This window comes from Punica granatum, chromosome 7 (genome assembly GCF_007655135.1).
Source record: "Punica granatum isolate Tunisia-2019 chromosome 7, ASM765513v2, whole genome shotgun sequence".
Lineage (NCBI taxonomy): Eukaryota > Viridiplantae > Streptophyta > Magnoliopsida > Myrtales > Lythraceae > Punica > Punica granatum.
The window spans coordinates 17,745,237-17,771,529 of record NC_045133.1 but is presented as its reverse complement, the minus strand read 5'-3'; the positions used below and the strand labels follow the sequence as shown (position 1 = coordinate 17,771,529).

Below are 26,293 nucleotides of genomic sequence, written 5' to 3'. Positions count from 1 at the left end.
CCATGAAAGTGGTTTTTTTTAAAGGCATACAAGTTAATTTTTAGAAAAAAAAGTGACGAATTGTAGCTGCAATTTTAGAATCCATTTATGATATCTTACCCATTAGGGTGGCAAAATATATAATTAAAAAAAATCCGTACATACATATATATATTTTAAAAAATAGTTTGCATTACATTTTTTTACTTGTTGTCTTGGGAAATTAATTATTGCATATATATTTTCACATATTTCATTTATTTTTATTTCAAATTATTTTTCGTTCTTATTTTTGGAAAAGAACCCCTAATTATTGAGCTAATTAATTATTTTTCATTCTCCTAATCTTTTTATTCTTATTTTAGGGGGTTCTTTTTTTTGTGGAGGATTCTATGTTTTTGCATCATAAGACAAAACACCACCTCCCCCACCAAAAACTCTTCGGTGCTTAATTATTTTCATGAAAAATTTTAAAAATAATATTAATGGATGAACACGCGAATGAATAACTGGGAGACGGAGAGAGGGAATTATTAAAAAAATAGAGAGACAGAGAGGCAAGGAATTGTCGCAGATTCTATGTGAGGAGCGATCTTCACTTCTCTAATTTTAGGTGCATGAATTTAAAAATATTAACTTCTTAAATGGTTATTTAATATTTTCAGGAATTGTTTTTACAATTAATTAGAATGAAACTTCCTTGCAGGTGAAAACCATGCAATAGAGGCTAAGGAATTGACATATAGCACTATTTTATTAATTCTGAGATGACACGTAACATAGTCTCATTGAACATGCATTTTCATTTCGCTGTTATATATTATATATAGATGTTGAAAATTTAAAACTTTTTATATTAAGGGTTTAAAAAAATAAGCACTTAAAATATTAAGGGGTTTTTACCCCATATATCCCATGGTTTCACCTTTTTTCAAATCTATTTTATGCTTTTAAAATTATCAAAAATATCTCATGGTTTATATTTTTTTCCAATCTAGCTCGGCGTTATATTTTACATTAATGAAACGTAAGCATGCTCCAAATCTATCCATTGGTTTTATTTTTTTTCAAATATATCCTATGATTTTAATTTTTTCTCAAATTTATTCCGGGTAAAGGGCCACAGTGGCAGGACCATTAAATTTTGACAGAAGATATAACGGCGTGATAGATTTGGAAAAAAATACAAACCATGAGATATTTTTGATAATTTTAAAAGTATAGAATAGATTTGAAAAAATGCCGAAAAAATAGGATATATGACGTAATTTGGCCAAATATCAATTATAATCCTCTTAAAGGTATAAATGATCCCTCCGCATTTTAAGGCTCTTCATAGTAGGAAAAAGCTCAAGACCAAATTTCGGTGGCCTTCCCCGAGTCTATTGGCCCTGAACATGTTGCAGAAGGTCCTTCGACTGGGCCGACAGATATAGAGCTCCAAGGGTGCGGTACAAGCAAACAGGGATGGACCAAATCCTGGCTCCGTCCCCGTGAGCAAATAACATTGTGCAACACAAACATCGGAAAGTGACGTGGAGGAAGCCACTGGCAGCTCGGAAGAGAATGAGTAGCCATGTGAAAACGAAATCCTAACTATGTTCCTTCACTAAGCCATTAACTCAATAGTTTTTTCTTTTTCTTCGGCCAAATTAGCTTAATTAAGAAGCTACTTTTTTTTTTTCCTTGCAGGCACTTATTTCTTGCATAAGTCAAGCATTTGAATTAAGAATAAAGAGATCCGGTAGAATATTTCGTTTCTGTGTTCGTGTCCTCGGGATCGCAATGGCTTTCTGCGTTCTTGACATAGATGTCCCAACTACTTACTCCCTTGTTTTCATCATTCTGGAAGCAATGCTGCTTCCAAACCAATTACTCTTCTCAAACTTTAACAAAAGGATCGAAATCATTATTTCGCCTCGGCCTCCTTCAGCACGATGTGTGTATATCCCAATCATCAATTTGCTTTCCCGTCATCCTTCTGAGCTCCCAACCAACCACAGTAACCAGCAGACTAACGGCTGTGCACTGTAAGAATCGAACTAATCAACTAAAGCACTTCGAGTAAAATATGGCATTCAAATGTCCCCTTAAACATAAGTCTAATAGAGGCAACAAGCTGATCACACTAAAAAAGAACGAAACAATTCATGGGAAAAAAGAGCTTATCTAACAGAGAAATTTATTCAGGTACCCTGCCCGTAAGAAAGTCTCAGCATGAGCACCCGTAACCGAAAGCAGCGGTAGAATAAGCAATCAGTATCAATTCGTTACCTCAACCGCAAAATACAGGATCAATTCAATTAAAAACGAAAATTGACCAACACAATGTATTGAAGCAAAGGGAGGCTCATTCATCATGCATCTTATTGTAAAAGAAAAGGCATGGTTTGGAGACATTCTTAATTGCATTCTTTCTGGTAATGAATCTACTGCCCTCCAGCTTTCTTCTCCCACCACTCCATGAACTTCACTTGGGCAGCCTTAGTATCGAGTCTGTAAAGCTGGAACCTGTGGTTGGCAAATTCCTGCCCGAATGTCCAGCCAAACACTGCCCCTGCAGCAAAGGACAACCCAGCACCTGCCAAATTCAATGATGAGTCAGTACAATTCTTGCTTGATGCACGAACACAAATTTCATTTTGGTTGTTGGAGCATTAAAGATCAGACTTGTATGTTGCGTTCTCTATGCAATCTCAGCACTATTCTGTTATGCAAGGAATTCAACTGCAGGGCGTCCAGATGTTCCGTTACGATGCTACGAAATTATTTTAGAACTTAAAAGAAACAAATAGCTAATCAATGCTGGCAAATGTGAAAAACAAAGCTATGATCCAAAGCATATAAGGATAGCACATTGACAAAGTTAAAAGTTTTCATATTGGGAAGATAATGGAAGAGAATGAGATATCGCACAGCACAGTAGTTACAATAATACCACTAGTTCTGCACAAATCAATCTTTCCATAATCAATTAACAGTTCCTTTGCACAGAAGCTCTCTCTCAACAATATAGCCAACTGATGCACAAGCTCGGATGTCAACTATCTTTTCCTCTACGAAGAATTTCTATAGAATCTAAAGCATAACAAGGCATCTATCCAGGATCAGAACATATTTTAGTATCTCAGACTCAAAGAGATCAGGAAGATGGACGGACCATAGCAAATAAGGATAGTGAAATACGATAATTTCATGGAAAGATAGATAAACTTGACAAATAAACTATAAATTTATAGTTTTTTTTCTTTTTCCCGAGTCCAAGGGGGACGAGCAACGACCCACAAAGGCCCCCCACACCTTGAATCCATCCCGGATAGATGGGATTCCTGGCAAGCAAATTTACAGAAAGAGGGCATGAAAAGAAAAGAGTACCATGTAAACTCTTGGAGTACTTCCAGGCAAACCCAGCTGTCGAGACAGCCCCAATGATACTTCCCACAGCAGCAAAGTTCGCTGCTTCCCTAGCCGTCTTCAGCTGGAAAACCGAAAGCAATACAGTAAAGCACTCGACCATGGAAGATTTAACAGGTACGAAAGCTCTTTAAATAGCCGCTAAGTAATTCGCATCGTGAGCACCGGAACTGGTCGCTCGAAAGACCCTCGCTGTTTTCACAATCTACTGGATGGGACTAGCCAGCCGTGGACAGGTTAGATGGGTTGCTTTTGAGGCTCCGAAATCATGGCATTTATTCTTCAGATTAAGACAGGACAATAGCATGCTACACAGAGCTCAGCACTTGAATCTTTTCACTACAAAGGAAGCGAAATGTCGGAGTAGTAGCGAAGTAATCCATCTTCATATCCATTGTAACACTCGGATTTTTTATTTTATTTCTTCTGCCTCCGAAAATCACAATCGTATCAGATCAGATAGAAATTTGAGCTTCCAATCCACAAAACGCCACCGAAAGTGGAGGAAAATTGACCTTAACTCAGAGCCTGCCTGCAGAATCGATTGAATCGAATCGACCGGACGATCGAGAGAGAAAGAGAGAGAGATTACAGCGGGGCCATGGACGGGGTCTGAGGCGATGAAATCCTCGACGTCGGAGGCGGACCAGGAAGGGAGGGGCTTGTCGCGCTTGACGAACCTGGAGTAGTTATCGAGGAAGGAGAACCTCTCCGCCCAGAAGTCCTTCCACCCCTCCCAGTGCTCCCTGAAGAAAGACGAATTCGCCGACGAACCTTCTCCCATGGCAAGCGGGCTTCTCCTTCAAAAGAAATCACTCTTCAGCTCAGTGCTCTCAGCTCAGCTCCCGACTCTTCTCAATCCCACTGCAGGCAGAACCCTAATTCAGGCTCAGGCTCAGGCTCGGGCTCGGGCTCGGATGAGTCCGATTCTTCTTCGCTCACGTTTCCTACATCCTCTCTTTCATAATTATTAATTTTTTTTATTAGGACAAATTACATTTAAATAAAAAAAATCTTTACATAATAAGTGTTGCTAGTACAAGGCTAGATAAGAATGCGCTATTTAATACTGTGTTGAAAATAATAAGTTTAATATAAAATTAATAATTTTTTTACTATTTAGCATGTATCTTATTATATAAAAAAACAATGTTTAATATCACCATGTAACAAGCTATATTAAAAAAAATTCATAGCATAAAAATTGTGAAATTGTTTCACCATATAGCACCAAATTGTGAAATTATTTCATCATATAGCACAAAAAATTGACGAAAAACTAAAGTCGTACTATGTGGTGAAAAAATTTTAAAATTTTGTGCTATGTGGTGAAATTATTGCTTGATGTGCTATGTCACAAAAAAATTTCAAAATATCTTTCTAAATGGTGAAATTAGTACGATATGTGTTATGTGGTGAAAATTTTCAAAATATTATATATAATATTAACCCAAAAAACAATAAACTTTTTTATTTCTCGTTATTTTTTTACCGATAATCACCCAATAAATAGTGACATGACAACTTTCGATTGACCTCTACAAAAAAAACTTCTTTTAAGGAGTCACCTAAGAGAAGTTTATCGCTTACATAATATATATCCTTTCATATCAAATAAAGTTGTTGAACATTCATAAATATCTATATATATTGCCTATTATAAAAGTATATTATTTTTGAGAGTAGAAACACTATATTTTTATATTGTCATAATGTATCAAAGACTACACATATATATGTCAATATAAAAATTAACCTATATGTTTTATTATATATCCAAGCATATATATATATATAGAGGTTATATGTTATTTTCACTTGCTAATACATAGATTTCCTTATATATCAAATATTCCACATATATTTTACCATATAATATTTATGTTTTTTCATATAATTAAAGCAACAAAGCGACTTTACAAGAGAGCGTATAAACGATAGCGTGACTTCTCCATGTTTTATCTCTGTGAGATGATTGCAGTAGAGACAGGCAAATAGTTTGTTATATATTTCTTACTACGGTTGTTTAGGTGGGACATGTGTCAAGCTTACATTTTTTATCCTTTTCCCAAAACTATTTTGTTTATGTTTCCTTGGGCAGCCTACCATACCGCTCATGAGAAGATTTGCTCCTCTGGAAGGACAGCTCACTCCCATAGCCAAGACGCAAGTTGGATCTTTACCAGACCACAAGGTTCCCTTTTGTTATTTTAAATTTTCTCAAACATTTTATGTCTTCAAATCAAAAACTCCTACAAACTTATGTAGTCTTTCAATTTTATCCCTCTAAAAACTCTTACCAACTTATAATATTTCGACTTTATCCTTCTAATCCATTCCAATATGAAGTCTTTCAATCTTATCCCTCCAAAAACATAGACCAACTTATATAATCTTTGAGTTTTATCCTTCTAATCCATTCCAATATGTTTAAATACAATCATCATACGTTTTTCTCCACCATTTCCAAACTCATCTACCTAACAATTAATTTCAAAACCGAGCATGTGCTATTTATAATTTGAAAAACTCAATAATAATTGTTTTAATGTACTATATAATATATATATATATATATTACACCATTTTTAATGTACTATATATATATATATATATATTACACCATAGATGAAAGTCTTTTTTTTTTTACTTCCATCTAGCCACGTACCCATTTATGTTGAGATAATATATCATCTATCAGACGTCTCTTCAAATCATTAAAATGAGATGTAATTCTCTTATAAAAAATAAAATCAATCGTATGCAATACTAAAGTAATGTTAAAATACACCTACCATATTTTTTAAAGTTAATTTGATTTTTATCTTTGTTAAATAATAAATAATTAAACCAAAACATATTTAATAAGGTTAATTGTTTATAATAGACAGTTATAATATCTCAAAATCTCATATGGTATAAGAGTGCATGTTATTACACACGTGTTTGGCCCCCATTTAATTATGGGGTGTATATCCCATGGTTTTACCCTTTTTCAAATCTATTTCATACTTTAAAAATTACCCAAAAATATTGACGGAGAAATTAATACCATAATAGATTTGAAACTTGATGTAAACCATATGTCTTTCTAGGTAATTTTTAAACCATGAGATAGATTTTAGAAACGGGTGAAACCATGAAATGTCTAGCGTGAAAACCCCTTCAATTATTGCCATGCGACGGGTGTCCAAAACTAATCTAGCTATTGAAGCATGAGCATTAAATAATATATAATTAAATATCGTCATATCTAATAATATTAACTTTTTAAATTAGACCATTATGCAACTCAAAATCAATCCTTTTTTAAGAGATAAAATTCAAAATTAAATTGTCTTGACATTTTTAGACTAATCTGTGAATGCAATTTTTGACCCATGGCAACGAGCGGGCATCATGACCTAGTATATAGTATCTACTATTATCTCTTGATCCTTCTTCTCTACTATTATAGAAGTTGCAGAAGTCTCTTGTATCACTCTTAATGTTCCAAAAATATCAATATTATACATGTTTAATATTTCAACTAGTCGTGCGGCCCACGGAACGTGTGGGTGTTCGAACTTTTTATGTGAACTTTTCAGTGAATTTTTAATGCGAATTTGTTAATATGAATTAAAATATATATATATATATATATAGGAAAACCATTATAGATTACTTCGCGAATTTTTTGATGTATGATTATTATGTGAATTTTGATGTACCTATGTACATGTAGACCTCTCATCAACCTCCTCTCTCGGTCTCATTAATTTAGAAGCATTGGAAATAAATAATTTGTTTTCAAGTTTTTAATTCTATAAATAATTTATTTTTCTTGTTTCTTTTATTGATCTAATTAATTGTTCTCATTATTGGAAATATGATAAATGAACAGGAGACATGAAAGGATGTTACACCACGAGTTGAGAGAATGCCAACAATATGCTCTCATTGAACGAACGGAAGGAACTCAATTGCGAGAGTCTACTTTAAATATATATAATAAATTTAGAAGTCATTAAATGAAGGACATAATTCACTATAATAACCCCCCATCCTTTCTTTTCCTCTTATTTTCACTTCGTTCTCTTCCTCTTTCTCCCCAAATCCAACGTAGGCAAGACTCATGTGAATTTATGAAATTTAATTATGCATAATAGAATATGAAATAAAGGAACACGATAGCCCATTGACGGGATTTCGTTATTTCATGAATCTCATGCGTAGCGCGAGCATTAATCTAGTTTTATTAATGCAACGTCATTTTACAATTGTAAGAAATTGTGTTGCATGGAAATTTTCTACCAGTACTAAGACAATAAAAGGGTAACCGAAAACAAAAATAAGAATAAGAATAATAATAAAAGGTACCAGTTATGTCTTTTTATTAGTTACTAGATGATCGGCCCGCGCAATGCACGGGCTAGCAATAATAGTATTATAACAAATTGTGATATTATTAAAAAGTCTAATTTTTGTTCGAAATGTTCATGATTGAAAATATCAGAATGCCTTTATATTGAAGTGTGACCTCATTGTTAATGTAATCGGTCCACCATAATATTAAGCATGATTCATCATGTGAAATAATAGAAGACATGGTCGTTTTATTGACTCGACTAATGTTTTACGTCAACATTTCCTCTTCTTTGTATCTTTTCTTGCTCAATTTTAAAGTAAGAAATCAAATAGGAAGCTAGAAGATGAAGATAGATATAACAACCTTTTATAAATTTTCAAAATGCTCTTTCATATCCCATTACTGATATAATTAATGATAGAAGCATTCAAAAAGTTGGAAAAATTAATAGTAGGTTAAAGAGGTTGACTCATGGACTTCTATGATGATATGGACCATAACATTATGTCATTTGTTCCATTTTCATTAGTCGCCAATTCAAGAGTCGCTCAATAGGAGATAGGCTCCGTCCTACTTGATGCCTTCTTATGCGTTGACTTAGACTTTATAATTTATTATAACTATAAGATATAAAGGCTGAATAGCACGATGTGGACATGTTGTCTAAGCTCGGTTAGTAAACTCTTAACTCCACATTGAGTGACCTTACATTTCATTACGAAATTCACAACTCCATATTGAATTGACCGTTCGATTCCATTCACTGAATTTTTACTGTATTTTTCTTCTACCACATTCAACTTATTTAAGTTATTCATCTATATTATTTGTATGTAAATTTTCTCGATAATTTAAGGTAACTCCTCGAGACATGTGTCATTTTTCAAGTTCAATATACCAAATTTCCTATAAATACAAGATGAAAATTCATTTTCTTCAATCATCTTATACCGTTATAATTTTTCCTATATCCTATAAATATTATCTAATTTCGATCATATAAAAATTGACAATTTTTGCACATTGCACGCGGATATCAACTAGTTTGAATATTGTATATAGACTGATTAAGATTTTTTTTTTCATTCTACTATACTCATGGTCTCCCTTATAACTGAAAAAATAATAATAAAACCATTAGGGGTGATGACTTAGTGGTTCCAAGCTCACTCCCATGTGATTTAATGACCTCCAGGTCTCGAGTTTGAATCTCCCTAGGGATATATGCTAGGACAGGCTCTTTGGCTTGGGCCTGGGGTCATCTTCGGCTTCTGTGAACTAGGCCCCTGGTGTTACTACGCTGATGAGGCTAATGCATGCGCTGGTTGTTCAGTTCGTCTGATATATTCACGGTTAAATTCAAGAGTCTGAACATTGTGTAGCGGGGCTGGCAATGTTGCCATCACTGCTGCCCATCATATTAGCTATAAAAAAAAAAAGAAAGAAAACATAATAATAAAAGCTACAAAAATTTAAAATAATTTTGAAATGAAGCATAAACCCCGACTTCTCGCCGGAATTGTTCACCAATAAAAGTTTACTCCTGGAGACTCCATGCACTCCACGCCATGCCATGAATGCTTCCTTCCCAGATTCCCTCTCTCTGGTATCGTAAGCTCTCTTTCTGTAGTCTCTCTCTACATAAAAATGTATTTCTTTGATTGCTCGGAAACAGCAGATGATCACTTCTCCACTCTCTGCTCTCCTCTCACCTGCTGAGTTCGTGCAATTAATGGAGTTCGTGGGCGCCATCGTGAGGTTCTTCTCACTCGTCTCCCTGGTTCAGCTAACTCGACTGGATCAACGCTGTTCTCCTGCACTTTTTTCTGAATTTTGTGCTTGATAGTTCTGGATAAGTGATCTTGCTCCCGTTGTGTGGTTGGTTTTTTGTGATAGAGTCGGTTCATGCAAGTGTTTTTGAACGTTAAAAGGTACCGGTTGAAGGTGATTTTCTGATTTCATTTGAAAATGAGAGTCTGATTGAGTTGGCCATCTACTCACCGCCCGTGAAGGTTTTCATCGTGTTAGGTGTTATGTTTAAAATGAATGAAGTGGCATATGCTGTGGTGTTTTCATTTCACTTTTAGGAGAAAAAATGACCGGTTTGAATCGCCCGTGCATTCAACTTTAGTGAATTATACTCAATTTTTGGTTTGATTTTGTCACTGAAGGTTATACTAGCCGTATCAGCAGATGGCTCATCAGGGCGAGATTCTTACTCACTTATACTGCTAAGCTAGAATTTATGCTCCTTTGTATACCATATTCGGAACGATGTTGACCTTTCGGTATTCAGGGAACGGCACTCTGAAGAGCATTGTGCTACTTATTGACATTTGTGGAGTTCGTTCAGATGGAAAACTATTGAATTGCCCTTATGGTTCCCCCCGTATGAAGGTATGTACGTGCCAGAGCAGCCTGGTGTCATTTGGTGAACAAGTTTGCCGGTATCAAAGAAAAAAAAAATTATACATCAATGTTGAGCATCCATCCTCGAAAAGCATTTTTTTTCCGTTTATTTTAGTTGAATTTTTGAAATTTTCATCGGTTTGTCAGAATTCATGTTTTTCTACCCTGCTTTGGCATTAACCGACTCTTTGCTGGCATAAGCAGGTACTTCATTTCAAATGTAGCGACTAATCTAATATACTGATTAACTCGATTCAAATCTAATGTTTTGTTATTACTTCATTTCCAGCCAGAGAATTTGCTTTCGTCAAAGGTACACAGTTTGTGTCCAACAATTACTGGCAACATCCGTTGCACAGAAGCTCAATTTGACAGCGTCAGGTCACAAACCAAACAAGTAAGGCCGTGATGTATCATCCTTTCGCGGTTGATGGAGTAGAGATTGGCCATCTTTGCTATTTCGTGTTTTGTTGTGTCTGCTTCAGAGAATCTTCTGTACAGTGCTTAGAAAATTTTTTATTTTTACTTGCAGGCAATTCCCTTTCTTGTAGGCTGCCCAGCTTGCTTGCGGAATTTCTTAAATCTCTTATGCGAGCTCAGTTGCTCTCCAAATCAGACTCTATTTATCAATTCACTTCAGTCTCCAAGGTGAAATCTGTGGTTGATTCTTCATGCGACACTTCAGTAATATTTTGTTTATGTGCTGTGGTATCTGCAATCTCTGGTTGTTACATGCATCTTAATAGCTTTCCTATTTTCGTTCAGGTTAAAAACAATTTGACTATGGATGGGATTGAATTACATTGACAAATTTGGTCAAGGATTACATGACTTCTGCAAAGATGTGAAGTTCGGTTCCATGAATACTCGAGCTTTGGAGTTTATTGGGGCCTGTGCTAAAAATTATAGAGGTACATTTATTTCCCTGTAATGAGAACTGATCAAGCATATTTATTCCTCAGATAATAAGCTCGTGGAAAGTCGCGGTAATATTATATTCCTTCTCATCCAACGTGCTCGGAATCATCTGGAATGAGACCTATGAATGCGTCCACTTATTGGTGTGCTGATACTTCACTTGGTTGTTCTTGTGGAGATTGCCCCACGGCTACTGCCTGCTCCAACCTAGCTCCTCCTCAGCAGCATAAAGAGGCATCCTGTTTCGTGATAATCGGGACCACTAAGGTTAGAGATGAATTATTTTCTGTTTCTTGTTATTATCCAACTTAAGCTACTCCATCGTGTCACCCTTAAAGGGTGAAGTTATGTATAGAGATAAGTATGTAATTGCAAAGTGTGATGCATGCTATTCGTATCTAATTTGACAATGCAGGCCGAATGTGTTGATATATCTATGGCAATCGTGTACATCATCCTGGTCTCTTTGTTTTTTGGCTGGGGATATTTTCACCGTACAAGAGAAACGAATGCTGCTCAAAGGAAGCCATCGTCAAATACAAATAGAGGAAATTGACTTAATGGCGGAGAGGACCAAAAAAATGAGGATCCTCCCATTGAGGTGTGTGTCTCTGCCACTTTCCATTAGGATCTTTGTGTGCAGTTCTTTTACTTTGTCTTGGTTTGATTCGTTTCAAGGTGGACACAGGGCATGAGAAGGTAAACATAGTCTCTCTGAGGTCTTTGATATTTTCACAATCTCATTTCATATGAATCTACATATTGCGTACTTCGTTTGTATAACTGTGTGCCAGGGGACGTGCGTTACATGGTTAAGTAATGTGTTCTGTTTCAACTATGGATAGGACCGGGTAGCAGAGCAGCTACTGAGAAACAATTCTTCGATAGTGACCTTGCTCCATTCTACAGAATCGAACAGGTTATGAAATAATGTCTAACTCGACTATTTCTTCATATCTTTCTTGTCTAACAGCGTTCTTTCTCTTTCTGTTCCTTTTCCAGCTGATCTTACCAACAAGTTCCAGGGTCTGACCATAAAAAGTCACCGAGTATCCTCACCGAAGACAACATTAAGTTACTTTTTGAAATACAAAAAGAAGGTCAGCATTCGACTAATGAGAACGCAATTGGTTGACTTCTTGTTAATTCGAATCTGTTTTTCCTTCTCTTATTTTTTCGATTTTGTGAAGATTAATTTAGCCCTCCAGTTTTGATTATGATTAATTTATTCGTGCCAATTATTCCGGGTTCCTGATATCTTTGACAGATATTTGCATGAAGCCCCTAGGTCAGGACGGTGCTACTCAGGCTATTTATTCTACAGGTATCCTCTTCATTGTTCTTGTTTCTTACACGATGACACGACCTGTTCTGAGATTCGATTTCGGGAAATGTGCCAGTGTATTTTTCATTCTTCACATCCTTTTCATTCTTTTGTAATTCGGCCTATATGGGAGCAACCTCAGTGACTATAACTAAGCAGTCATTGATTTTGCTTAATATTGGATCATGAAGAACTCTGCTGCTTTTGTTCGAAATGGCTCTTCGCACATCTCTCGTTTACACTAATCCCGATACTGATTTATTCTCTGCATATTAATGGCTTAAAACTGAGCTTAGACGGAATCGGCGCACTAGTGTTGATGCAGCTCACATTCTGTATTATTATTACCTCTACATATTCTTTCGTATTGCTACATAGTTTGCCTCAGCAGTCGGGCAACCAGAACTAGGTGAAACTATATTCATTTGTAACATGGAAGATTCTTCATATGCTTATACACATATTTTTCCCAATTTTTGCAATTCAACACTAGACTTCTTAATTGATTATTTAATTAAATTGTTTTCAGGAGATAAACTTCCCAATTTACTTTTCATGTGTCGGCTTCCTTTCAATTCTTACTTTCCACGCTTAACAACTTAAATTCATCAATCTCCACCGCCAAACTTTATCTTTCCTTTTATAATCCTTTGCTCTCAGTTCTTTCGCCCAATTTCATCTTCTCGGCCATCACAGAGAGAATGAGAGTTTGAGCGACTAAGAGGGAAAATTTGAGAAAAATTCTAGAAAATGGAAAGCTTTCGATTTTCGATGTTTGAGGTTCGGGGGACTTGTCAGTAACCTATTCTTAATATTGTATTTTATCGAGATTATAATTAGTTTATTAGAATTGTATTGTCATGGCCATGTCAGATCATGCATGTATTTTTATATGATCGATGGAAACTGGGGAGTCATGTGGCGGCCCGAGCGAGTCAGAAGCCGAGTAGTAGGAAAGGGATGCCTGAAGCAGAGAGGCTGTCAGTGTGGAGCCGCCATTATGGTCAGGAGCAGGGAAGGAGCACAAGGACGATCTGAATTCTAGAGGTCTCGATGATATTTTTATGATATTACTGAACTTGTGTTATGATCTGGCCAGTTTAAGTTGTGGTTATTCACAAAGCATCAAACTTACCCCCAAATATATTCTTTCGGCTATTTACAGGTTAAAAATGGTGGTGAATCGTGGCATTTTATCAAGATTTTTACTCGTTCGATCGAATTTGTAATTTTTTGAATATTTCTCATTTGTATGGAAATTGATCCATATTAATCGATTTTCATCGTATAAATTTTGTCGGATTTTAAATCATTACTGTCGATATACCTTGGGCTTTTAATGGTTGATCAGAGTCCGACGTTTTCCCGACTTTTCTTTTTTTAACAGTATTTCAAGATGGATCCAGCCAATTATGATAATTATGGAGGAGTTGACCATGTTAGCTACTGTTTTCAGGTAGATTTGCCTACCCTTCCCAGGTTCATCCATTTTAATGCTTAAGTACTTTCTTTTCTTCCACGGTCACTCATGAATTTTTCTTTTCTTTTCTTTTCAGCACTTTACATCTGCAGATACGTGCATGAGTGCATTCAGAGCCCCCGTTGATCCAAGCACTGTACTTGGCGGCTTCTCGGGGAGTAATTATTCAGAGGTTGGATTTGGTCCACCAAAAGACTTTTAAGTACCTAGGAAACATTGGATTGAGCAATAATCCCATGGTGATGTTTCAGGACAGACTGCTGCATTATTGTAACTTATTCAGTGAACAAGGCACTCGATAAAGAAGGGAATGAAACTGGAAGAGCAGTGGCCTGACAGAATGCCTTCGTCCAATTAGCACAGGTGTACATTGGTTTTTGAGTTTCCCATTTTCGCTCGGAGATTTCAAAAGATGAATCTTTCACGCTTTTGCTCTGCTTCATTGTGTTTCGCTCCATATATAAAGAACAATAAAACATGCGAACATCCATCCTTTCTTCTCCAGTTTTTACCTTTCGCGACTCTCTTTGCGAAATTTGACACTTTCCTTTTCATCTGAGTCACGATCCGAAATTTCAACAGAATTTCCCCTATATTATCTCGATATCCATTATCACATACACTAGTCATATACAAAACCTGTTTTCCATAAACTCCCAAAATACATAACCAATACAGCAAATTCTAATATGTATATATACTTTTTAAGAGCTTATTTTTTTCGCACCCATATCAGTAATCCAACTAAATAAAATTTACAGGTCGTAATATTTTTAAATACATTCTATGTAAAAAGAATATCTATCAAATAACTAAGGTCCCTACCTAGTTCTCTATACTGATCCCCGATATCAAAAAAGTTCTCCAGTACTGCTAGTCTAGCTCCTAGCTCGACTGAAAAATATATGCAGAGTGTGAGCTGCATCTCAGTGAGCACTATATTTCAAAGCAAAATAAATTATTATTAAATAGATGTTTGATTGTTAACAACCAAATATTCAAATAAATAATACAATCACATGCAATCCAATTATCAGCTCACTCACACATATACGGTGTATATATATATATATACATATACGTACTATAAAAATATTTATATCCAATACAGTAACTAAATTTAAGTCGTATTAACAAATATACACAACTCTTCCAACCATTTCTCTAATATCCAATATCATATAAATATCAAATATCCATTCATTAGCGCTCCATAGCAACTCACAATACAATCACTTGACAGATCAAACTCTAGCAACAACAGGGCTCCCACAGAATAACTTTAGACAACCTCAACAATCATCACATCTATAGCAATCACAACAATCATCACATCTCCAACAATCATACCAAACAAATAATATACAACACAACCAATCAATATAGTCATAGGGTTGCATTTTCTCGCAACAGAGTTATGATGGTACCGTGACCTCACACATCTCAAATAAATTATTCACATATCCTCATAATCATATCTCAAAAGCAAGGGACGCCTATTAACATCAGGCGATAATAGTTTGCCTCAATTTATATTCCGCCGGGTCCAGCGGCCGATCTAACCCATTTTATAATCCGCTGGGTCTAGCGATCCCATGTCTATCGTCAAACAATCTCAACATACACAAACACAATCCCAATCACATTATCATCATATATTTCATACGCAACCAACATACTCAATCACACTGCATATCCCAAATCAAGGTAAAATATAAAAGGGTAATATTTCTCAAATCCTTTCACACAACACAGTAAGACCGATTTCTTAATCTGACTATCATAATATTCTTCCTAAATAATTCATATAATTATAATATATCATTTCACAAGAGAAGATAACTCCCGAAAATAAATTACCAAGTTCAAGTATTCGAAATGCATGGCTTTGATATACTCCATCCCCCAAACCTCCATCTTCCTCTTCATCAAGCTCAAGCTCGACCTATTGCACCCATTCACTCTATCAGTCTCTTTGTTGTTTACACCCAAATAAAGCTCTCTACCTATTCTTCTTCTTCTTCGATCTTGCTCTGCCCGTCGCCTCTCTCTCTCTATCTCTCTCTCTCTCTCTCACTCACTCACCCTCTTTTTTTTTTCCGAACCTGCCCGAACAAAGAAGAAAAAGAAAGAAATGGTAAACGAAAGAAAGAATTCAATGGCGGTGGAAAAGAAGAATGGGAAGAGTGATAGGGTGTGGGTAAGTCCACAATAGACAAGTTATGCATCCCCTTTTTTTATTAATGCACCAGCCACAATATATATATATATATATATATATATATATGCATATGTAAGTATATGTGTATATATGCATCTTTGAAAATAATTTTGCCGGGTCTTACAATCTCCCACTAATAAAAATTTCATCCTCGAAAATTGTTTGCATGCTATCAGAATAACAATGTTTTATACAACCACACAAAATTTGAAAAGGCATGTAATATAAATCTGTAACAAAAAATTTCACAACTATCCAAACCATCTTAGACCCTAATAAATTGTCTGGGGTAGAAGGGAAACATGAGCAAACTAGCTTCACACAACAGTCACAAGAAGAAGGCATGGAATAAAACTCCAATTTATAAAAACGAAGATTGATCGAACACAACCCGGACCATGTGTTTGTTGTCCCCAGATCATTATCTGATGCAACCCAATATTAAACGTTATCTCCGATAACAACCAAGGAGCCATCCAAGATCGAGCAACCAAAATTTTTTTTTTTCCTTTAGGAATTTCTAACTTCTACTGTGTATCACAAAAAGGGTATACCTCAAAACTTTTGTAGTCATAGAATAAGATGGGAAATTCACCTCGATGTTAGAGTTACATATATATATATATATATATATTCCCAAACAAGTGTAATTTCATTCCACCAAAACAGTCAAGACATGATCTAATCTACCAAAACAGTCTTTTCCACTGACACAGTAAAAAAAAATCTAATATGCCTATCCCAATAAAATCAATAATTTACCAAGTGAACCATGGTGACTCTTATTGAATGAAATGCCAAAATATAGCCCAATATTTCCTAGAGTTTCAGAAATTAAGTATTCACGAATATGAGAAAATATAGAAACCCTGCCAATATCATCACCCCCCTGCATCTCATTAAAATTATGTGTAAACAATATAAATTGACAATTACATTTAATATCAAAAATGGGGCCACATAATGGGAATGAGTGATGTCGCCAAAAAGATCAACAAATATCAGATAATTCTAGGCATAAGGTAGAAAATATTCTCTTTGCTAAAGGTAAGTAACCACTCCGTTGCTTTTCGAGGCATGTGACAAAATTCTCTCAGGAAATTGTCATAAGGTTCAGCTCATGCACCGAGAACCTAGACTAAAATTTACTTAGAGTTTCAAGCGAAGAAACCAAACATGAACCGGTAACAAAGAATTTGCAACCAAAGAATATAGCTTTAATAGTACACAATTAGGTAGCTTGCTCATCTTTTGTATGGAACAGAACTCGACATGTCACATTAAGACAATTCAAGGATGAGTCTCATGGCATAGAGATATAGAAGTTTAATATTGAATAACTCTGACTAGCTTGTACAAACTTATCCATTTCCAAATATGGAGAATTCTGGCTTTGAATTTCAATCAAATGAGTAAACACAACATGGGAAGCCATCATTAATAAAATTCAACATAGATATTCCGGATAGGCACATCAATCAAAGAAAACGATTTTGAAGTCAAGCAAAATCAACCATAAGGAATCATCCATGGTCACTAAGCACACCAACACATCCAATCCCATTCATACTCATAGGATTTCATTGATAGCATTAGTTGAGTGCAAAGAAAATAATCCACCAATTTAGTGGAACTAGTGGAATAAAAGCAAGAGTACGGACTCACCAAAAACTTAAGAATTTCAACATAAAAAGTCAAGGATCCATAATAAATAGAAACTATATATAGCACAACCTTCAGCATAGTGTATCAAGCTAGTATACCCAAATCAAAACATCAATCAATGTCAACCAAAAATTTGAAAATCAAATTCAATACTATCAAGTCAAGCAAACACATACAAGAATATACAAACAAGAAGAACCGGTCTCAACCTTAGGCAAAGAAAATGAAAATATTCCACCAAATCATGGAAACCAAACAGCATTTGTCCACGAAGAAGAGCTCTCGTCCGGATGAGACTCTCACTTAAAAGAACAAAATAACTCACTACCAATCACAAGCATTAGCACCCGATAATCAAAAATAGGTAACAACTATATTTCCATGAGCTAAAAGAGACATATAGGATGAGGCTCATGGGAATTTATTATACTATATCCATATCCCACCTCCCAGTGAATAATAAAATCAATGCAAAACTTCACCACCAAACTTATATATACAAACACCAAACTGATTAGAACTCTGATAAAGAAATCCTCACCAACCAAATCTAAGGATCAATATTTATCACCAAGTTTATATCAGCTAAGGAGCAGAGGGAAATGTACTATCAGATTACCAAAAGCAAACACAAAACTTCTATCTTTGTAGTAAGTATACTCAGTAAACTAACAACACGATTGCCAGCATGCATAAACGATCAAATATGGAAATAACTGAAACCACCTTTTGTTAAGGCGAATAGAAAAGACCACAATATGACAGCCAACATCAAGATCAATTTGAAACCCCAGGCAAAATTCCAATAATCTAAATCTTGCGTATATATAAATATAACTATATAATTATAAACATTAAAAAGTTGTAGAAACTTCTTGAGAGCTAACCTGAGAGAACCATTCAACTGCACCAATGGACAAGACAGAAAAATTCCTAACAAAAGGTATTTAAAATAATAATCATCATCATCATCATTATTATTATTAATGGGGATCAACCAATAGCCTTAAGTCTACAGGATTTCATAATCTAGGCTCTGATACCAAAGTTGTCATGACCCGAAATTTCGGCAAAGTTTCCCCTATATTATCTCGATATCCATTATCACATACACTAGTCATATACAAACTTGTTTTCCATAAACTCCCAAAATATATAACCAATCAAGCAAACTCTAATATGTATATATACTTCTTAAGAGCTTATTTTTTTCACACCCACATCAGTAATCCAACTAAACAAAATTTACAGGTTGTAACATTATACAAAAAGAATATCTATCAAATAACTAAGGTGCCTACCTAGTTCTCCGAGCTGATCCTCGATATCAAAAGAGTTCTCCAATACTGCTAGTCTAGCTTCTAGCTCAACTGAAAAATATATGCAGAGTGTGAGCTGCATCTCAGTAAGTACTATATTCTAAAGTAAAATGAATTATTATTAAATAGATATTTGATTGCTAACAACCAAATATTTAAATAAACAATACAATCACATGCAATCTAATTATCAGCTCACTCACACTTATACGATATATATATATACATACTATAAAATACTTATATCCAATACAGTAACTAAATTTAAGTCGTATTAACAAATACACACAACTCTTCCAACCATTTCTCTAATAATCAATATCATATAAACATCAAACATCCATTCATTAGCGTTTCATAGTAACTCACAACACAATCACTTGACAAATCAAACTCTAGCAACAACAAGGTTCCTAAAGAACAACTTCAAACATCCTCAACAATCATCACATCTATAGCAATCACAACAATCATCACATCTCCAACAATCATACCAAATAAATAATATACAACACAACCAATCAATATAGCCATAGGATTATATTTCCTCGCAATAGAGTTATGACGGTACCGTGACCCCGCACATCTCAAATAAATTATTCACATATCCTCATAATCATATCTCATAAGCGGGGGCCGCCTATTAACCCCAGGCGATAAGAGTTGACCTCAATTTATATTACGTCAGTCTAGTGGCCGATCAGACCCCTATTTCTATTATGCCGGGTCCAGCAGCCGATTAGGCTCCTATTTATATTCCGCCGGATCCAGCGGCTAAATTGACCCATTTTATAATCCGCTGGGTCCAGCGGTCCCATTGCTATAGTCAAACAATCTCAGCATACACAAGCATAATCCCAATCACATTACAATTGAATCACATTATCATCATATATTTCATACGCAATCAACATACTCAATCACATTGCATATCTCAAGTCAAGGTGAAACATAAAAGGGTAATATTTCTCAAATCCTTTCACACAACATAGGAAGACCGATTCCTTAATCTAACTATCACAGTATTCTTCCTAAATAATTCATATAATTATAATACATCATTTCACAAGGGAATAGAGTACTCACAGATAACTCGCCAAAAATAAATCACCAAGTTCTAGTCTTCGAAATGCATGGCTTTGGTATACTCCATCCCCCAAACCTCCATCTTCCTCTTCATCGAGCTCAAGCTCGACCTACTGCACCGGTTCACTCTCTCAGTCTCTCTGCTGTTTACACCCAAACAAAGCTCTCTACCTATTCTTCTTCTTCTTCTTCTTCGATCTTGCTCTGCCCGTTGCCTCTCTCTCGCTCTCTCTCTCTCTCACTCACCCTTTGTTTTTTTTTTCCGAACCTGCCCGAACAAAGAAGAAAAAGAAAGAAATGGTAAAGTAAAGAAAGAATTCAATGGCCGTGGAAAAGAAGAACGGGAAGAGTGATAGGGTGTGGGTAAGTCCACAATAGACAAATTATACATCCCTTTTTTTATTAATGCACCAGCCACAATATATATATATATATATATATGCATATGTAAGTATATGTGTATGTATGCATGTTTGAAAAACATTTGCCGGGTCTTACAATCTGAAAGCTTCATTGAAGAGGATCTGGAACGAGAGACTACGGGTGATGCCATAACTATATTGGCGAGTCAACTTTTTTCTAGTAATAACAAAACCAACTATTCGGCTGTCCATAGGATTTTCTCCTGTTAGTTTATCCATCTTGTTTCCACTATACTTATTTCAGATAAGCTACCTTGTGATGTCCGGATACATATTTCTGACGCTGGAGGACACACCTCGATTGTCCTCATTTTACATAACTTCAAAGGTATATCTTATAGTTCTCTGTGCAATCATATTAACATCGATAAGCAAGCTTGAGACATCTAATTTTTAAGTTTAGCGACCTTATCACTTAAAATATTGGCTGGATATCAGGTTATGCTTGGTCTTTCCGGCATTATACTTGTGATGCTCTCCATTCTTGGATCATTAGGATTTTTGAATGCCATTGGGGTGAAGTCAAAACTCATCGCCATGGGAGTTATGCCCTTTCTGGTGCTTCCAGTCAGTTGCATCTTTCTCATCCTATCATTTCATGCTCGGTATGGCATATATTCCAGTGTGTAGGAAATAATTTGTTTCCTTGTATAAAATATCAGTTGCCGTCAATGCTGCTCGGACATAAATTTAAAGCTAATACTTGTACCATTTCTTCAGGTAGAGGTTAATAAAATGTACATTGTGCGCACCCGAATTTCGTCTCGTCGGGGCACGCAATGCGCGAAGCCTCATTGCAACGCGGCTTGGGAGTGTCCACCTTCCCGGGGACGCGCGACGGACGCACGTGAGAAGGAGTCGCCACTTGCCATTTTACGACCCAAAAGTCGAGGGCCGGCAAGTTTCCCGGGTCTAGGGGTACGGGGTACACCTAAATGCTAAGGCAATGATCATGCGGAACCGAAAATTCCGAATTCGGGGTTCTATTACGTGCGGGCCTACATCCCGCACGCCCTTTCGGTACTCTAGCTTGCTAGGCTTGCCGTTTTGTTTATTTACCGTGTGATTTAAGGTTGCACTTGACTCGCCCGTTTTGACACCGTAAATTCGTAAGCACTCTCAGGCCTTTTCTGCTTATCAACCGGGATCCTTACATTGACCGAATGAAAATACAGGTATGCTTGCATAAATGAAGATACAGACGCTTGTACTGTGTTTTGGACCCGGTTGATTTGCATCAAGCCAAATATTCCTCTCGTGCATGCCGTGAGTCTTGAAGGACCGAAATAAAAAATAATGCAACGCGGGCTCATGGAGCCGGTGGTCGGGTCCGACCGGACCGACGGATAACTGAAGAATCGTTTGACTCTTGAGACAGCCGTGGGACAGGTCGAGCTCCCGGGTCATGTCCTGACCACGACTCATTCATCCTATCCGAGTTGTCTTTCCATTTAGACATCACTAAGATTGGGACGTTGAGTCGAGGCAAGACCCGATGCCGCACTCGGGTTGCGCGCTCTCAATGTGCATGGGCGTTGGACCCCGTGATATCGTTTCCTATGAGTTCAGGCTTGAACCGCGATGAATACAGCAAATAACAGAAAAGTACATGTTGCAAAGAGCACGTATTATCATGTTGCATACATATAATTACATAAACAAAATTATTTAAATGAGGCGTATGCGTTATCGGTAGGGAATCCAAGTAGGAAAAGCGATTGGATATCTTTGGAAAAATGTTCGCAGACGGATTTGGATAATTTTAAAGAACAGGGACGGATTTGAAAATTCGAAAAGTTCAGGGATTGGTTTGAAGATTCAGAAAAGTACAGGGACTGGTTCATAAATTCAGAAGAGTTCAGGGACTGATTTGCAAATTCAGAAAGGTTCAGGGACTGATCTGAAAATTCTAAAAGATGAGGACCGATTTGAAAATTCTAAAAATTGGGACTGTGTAAAAATTTACTGAAAATGCCCTAGGACTTATTTGAAATGAAATTGAAAATCAGGACTGATCTGAAAGATAAAAAAAGAGGCCCGAGGACTAAACTGAAACAACTCGGAAAGTTTCTTGGAATGCTAGAACAATTCTGGAAAATTCAAGGACTGATTGAAAAATGATAAAGTGACCGGGGCTTGATTGAAAATGATTTTTGAAATTCGGGGCAAATCTTAAGAAAATAAAAATACTTCTTCTGGACTGAAATGTGACAAAACAGAAAGTTTGTAAAATCGAGTTCGGAGACAAAACGATCACCCACGCGACTCAAGAACATACACTGCACATTATATCCGTCAAGAAAGCAATAATATTCAGGGAATGAGCCCTAATCATGCCACTAAGTTGAGAATTTACCTAGTTCGGAAAGTTGAGGGGTGATTCTGTAAATAAAAAAAAAAGTCAAAGATATGCTGGGCGAGTTTGACCGGGCCGGTCTGAACAGTATTGGGCCGGCCTGAGCTGGATTGGGCCGAACTCCGATGGTGTGGACTGGGCCGAATGGAAGATTGGGCTGCGAAAGGATGGCTGGGCCGAAGTTGGCGGACTGGGCCGACTGGGCTGGACCTGCAACAGAGAAATAATGGGCTAGTCCCGAGATGCGGGATGGGGCCTTCAAGAGTCGGGCTGGACCGTTGCCGAGCCGGGTTTGGGCTGTTTTGGCTTGAACAGACCCGAATGGTAGCAACAGACCCGACTGGAAGGGTGGACAGGCCCGACTGGCGCAAGTCGGGTCGGACGTCGCCACGGAGGCTCCCGATGGAATTTTGAGGCAAGGTCGGTGGCATTGGACTCCTAACTGACTGAGGAGCACGGTGATAGGTGGCTCGTAGCGAGATTCAACTCGAGCTGACCTATACGTCCCTTCAAAGTTCGGATCAGAAAAGACGACCAGAGGAACAGACCCGACTGGCACAAGTCGGGTCGGACGTCGCCACGGAGGCTTCCGATGGAATTTTGAGGCAAGGTCGGCGGCATTGGAACCCTAACTGACTGAGGATCATGCCTGCAGTGGTTTCATGAAGATTAGACATGTCGATTTTCCTGAGAGATGCAAAGAAAACCGGTAAAAACTGGAAAAATCTGTAAAGGGAGAAAAGAGAGAAATGGCGGTGGTGCGCGGTTGAGCGGCTCTCGGCACGTGACCACCTCGTCACGGGGGAGAGTGAGGGTCATGAGGAACCCTTAGGAAATGATGGCACGACTTGCCATAGTCGTGAGGTGGTGGAAAATGTCGAGGAAGCCCGGGAAACCGTGAAGATGTCTATGGAACTCGGTTCTGGACAGGGCTGGTTTGGCAAGCTGGAAGCTTCAAATCGCGAAACTAACACCGGAAATGGACTCGGGAGGTCGAATACATGTGGGATATGAAGTTTGGTTGAAGTTGGCTACGGTTGGGTGGCGGTCGCCGGAAAACGGGATTGGTTTGGCCTTGTTTGGCCTGGTTTCTGGGCTGAGGGGCTGAGATTTTTTCGAAAAATCGTCGAGCTGTGGATTTCTCGGTCGTAGGCGAGCTGGAGGTTTCCGGGTCTTCTTGTCTGTGAGCTCCGGGATCTTTTTTGTCTGTGAACTCCCCCCCCCCCATTCCCCCGGACGAGCTGCGGGTTTTTGTCCGAAAAGAAAAACCGAGAGAGAGAGAGAGAGAGAGAGAGAGAGTGCGTTTGCGTGTTCGAGGAGTCGCGTGCGCATAGGGGTTGGCGTGCGGCAGGCAGGCTCGGGCGCAGCGGCAGCAGAGGTCCCGAGACCGGTCCGTCCCTGCCAGGAGGAAGAAGAAGAAGAAAAGAAAAAAAAGAAAAGAAAGACCAGAAGACGGAAGAAGAAGAAACGATGAAGAAGAAGAACAGGAAAATGGGGGGGAGGGGGGCCTGGTCAACGGTCAAAGTTGTCAGACTTTGACCGTTTGACCCTTTTTTTTTTTTTTTTGACGCGCGTATAAATTGAAAATTCCATCTTCTTGATCGGACGTCGAAAAAATAATTCGAGATTGCCATTGTGTTCAGAAAAATTCGCTGATCGATATTGTGCGATGAATTTATTTTCAATCTCGAATTTTGTCCCGAATTTTGAAAATTGACGTCGATGTACGCGAAATTCGAAAATGTCCCAAATAAAATTAGTGTTAAATTAGGCAAATTGCTATTTCCAAAAATGTCCTAAAAAGTCGTGAATACTCGAGTAATTAATCGGAAATATTTCCCTCACGAGTGGTAAAAATGGCGATTTTGCCCCTCTGGAGCCGGTGGACCAAAATTGGGTGCTGACAGCTTGCCCCTCTTTGGTTGCGTGCTCGGATAGAGGGTGCAGCCAAAGATTATGAGAAGCACCCGTTCGGTCTTGACGACCACCTGGCCATTCTCCCAGATGCGACGGACCTGTTTGTGGGAGGAAAAGACAAAGGATTCATGGCAAGGAAATGATACGGTGTGAATTTGTAACTTGAAAAAGCAAATGCAGGGCTAAAGTTCGAAAAGCAATAAATGCGGACACGAAGTCCGGGGACGCAGAGTCCCTAAAGCAGTAAATGCGGACACGGAGTCGGGGACACGGAATCCCTAAAGCAGTAAATGCGGACACGGAGTCCGAGGACGCGGAGTCCCTAAGCAGTAAAGATGGACACGGAGTCCTGGACGCGGAGTCCGGAAAGCAGTAAATGCGACACGGAGTCCGGGGACGCGGAGTCCCTAAAGCAGTAAATGCGGACACGGAGTCCGGGGACGCGGAGTCCCTAAAGCTGTAATGCGGACACGGATTCGGGGACGCGGAGTCCCTAAAGCAGTAAAGATGGACGCGGAGTCCCTAAAGCAGTAAATGCGGACACGGAGTCCGGGGACGCGGAGTCCCTAAAGCAGTAAATGCGGACACGGAGTCCGGGGACGCGGAGTCCCTAAAGCAGTAAGTAAGATGGACACGGAGTCTTGGACGCGGAGTCCGGAAAGCGGAATGCGGACAGAGTCCGGGGACGCGGAGTCCCTAAAGCAGTAAAGATGGACACGGAGTCCTGGACGCGGAGTCCGGAAAGCAGTAAATGCGGACACGGAGTCCGGGGACGCGGAGTCCCTAAAGCAGTAAAAGCGGACACGGAGTCCGGGACGCGGAGTCCCAAAGCAGTAACTGCGGACACGGAGTCCGGGGACGCGGAGTCCCTAAAGCTGTAAATGCGGACACGGAGTCCGGGGACGCGGAGTCCCTAAAGCAGTAAAGATGGACACGGAGTCCTGGACGCGGAGTCCGGAAAGCAGTAAATGCGGACACGGAGTCCGGGGACGCGGAGTCCCTAAAGCAGTAAATGCGGACACGGAGTCCGGGGACGCGGAGTCCCTAAAGCAGTCAGTAAATGCGGACACGGAGTCCGGGGACGCGGAGTCCTAAAGCAGTAAAGATGGACACGGGAGTCCTGGACGCGGAGTCCGGAAAGCAAAGCAGTAAATGCGGACACGGAGTCGGGGACGCGGAGTCCCTAAAGCAGTAAAGATGGACACGGAGTCCTGGACGCGGAGTCCGGAAAGCAGTAAACGGACACGGAGTCGGGGGACGCGGAGTCCCTAAAGCAGTAAATGCGGACACGGAGTCCGGGGACGCGGTGTCCCTAAAGCAGTAAATGCGGACACGGAGTCGGGGGACGCGGAGTCCCTAAAGCAGTAAATGCGGACACGGAGTCGGGGACGCGGAGTCCCTAAAGCAGTAAAGATGGACACGGAGTCCTGGACGC

The 26,293-nt window shown here is 38.3% G+C and overlaps 1 protein-coding gene and 1 pseudogene across 1 annotated transcript; one reads left to right on the top strand and one right to left on the bottom strand.

Moving 5' to 3' along the window:
- Positions 1-2,132: 2,132 nt before the first annotated feature.
- LOC116215454 (succinate dehydrogenase subunit 6, mitochondrial) lies at positions 2,133-4,375 on the bottom strand. Its single transcript, XM_031551164.1, has 3 exons — positions 3,986-4,375; positions 3,355-3,457; positions 2,133-2,560 (listed from the first exon to the last, which is right to left on the bottom strand). Exons 1-3 carry the CDS (start codon positions 4,175-4,177, stop codon positions 2,409-2,411), a joined length of 447 nt encoding a protein of 148 aa, XP_031407024.1. The 5' UTR covers positions 4,178-4,375; the 3' UTR covers positions 2,133-2,408.
- Positions 4,376-9,942: 5,567 nt separating this feature from the next.
- The window catches only part of LOC116214447, a 31,053-nt pseudogene continuing 14,702 nt past the window's right edge, over positions 9,943-26,293 (top strand).

Coding starts and splice junctions, on each gene's coding strand:
- LOC116215454 (XM_031551164.1), bottom strand. CDS start 4,177: ATGGGAGAAGGTTCGTCGGCGAATTCGTCTTTCTTCAGGGAGCACTGG. Junction 3,458..3,985: donor ACCCCGTCCATGGCCCCGCT/GTAATCTCTCTC, acceptor TCGGTTTTCCAG/CTGAAGACGGCTAGGGAAGC. Junction 2,561..3,354: donor GTACTCCAAGAGTTTACATG/GTACTCTTTTCT, acceptor TGAATTTGGCAG/GTGCTGGGTTGTCCTTTGCT.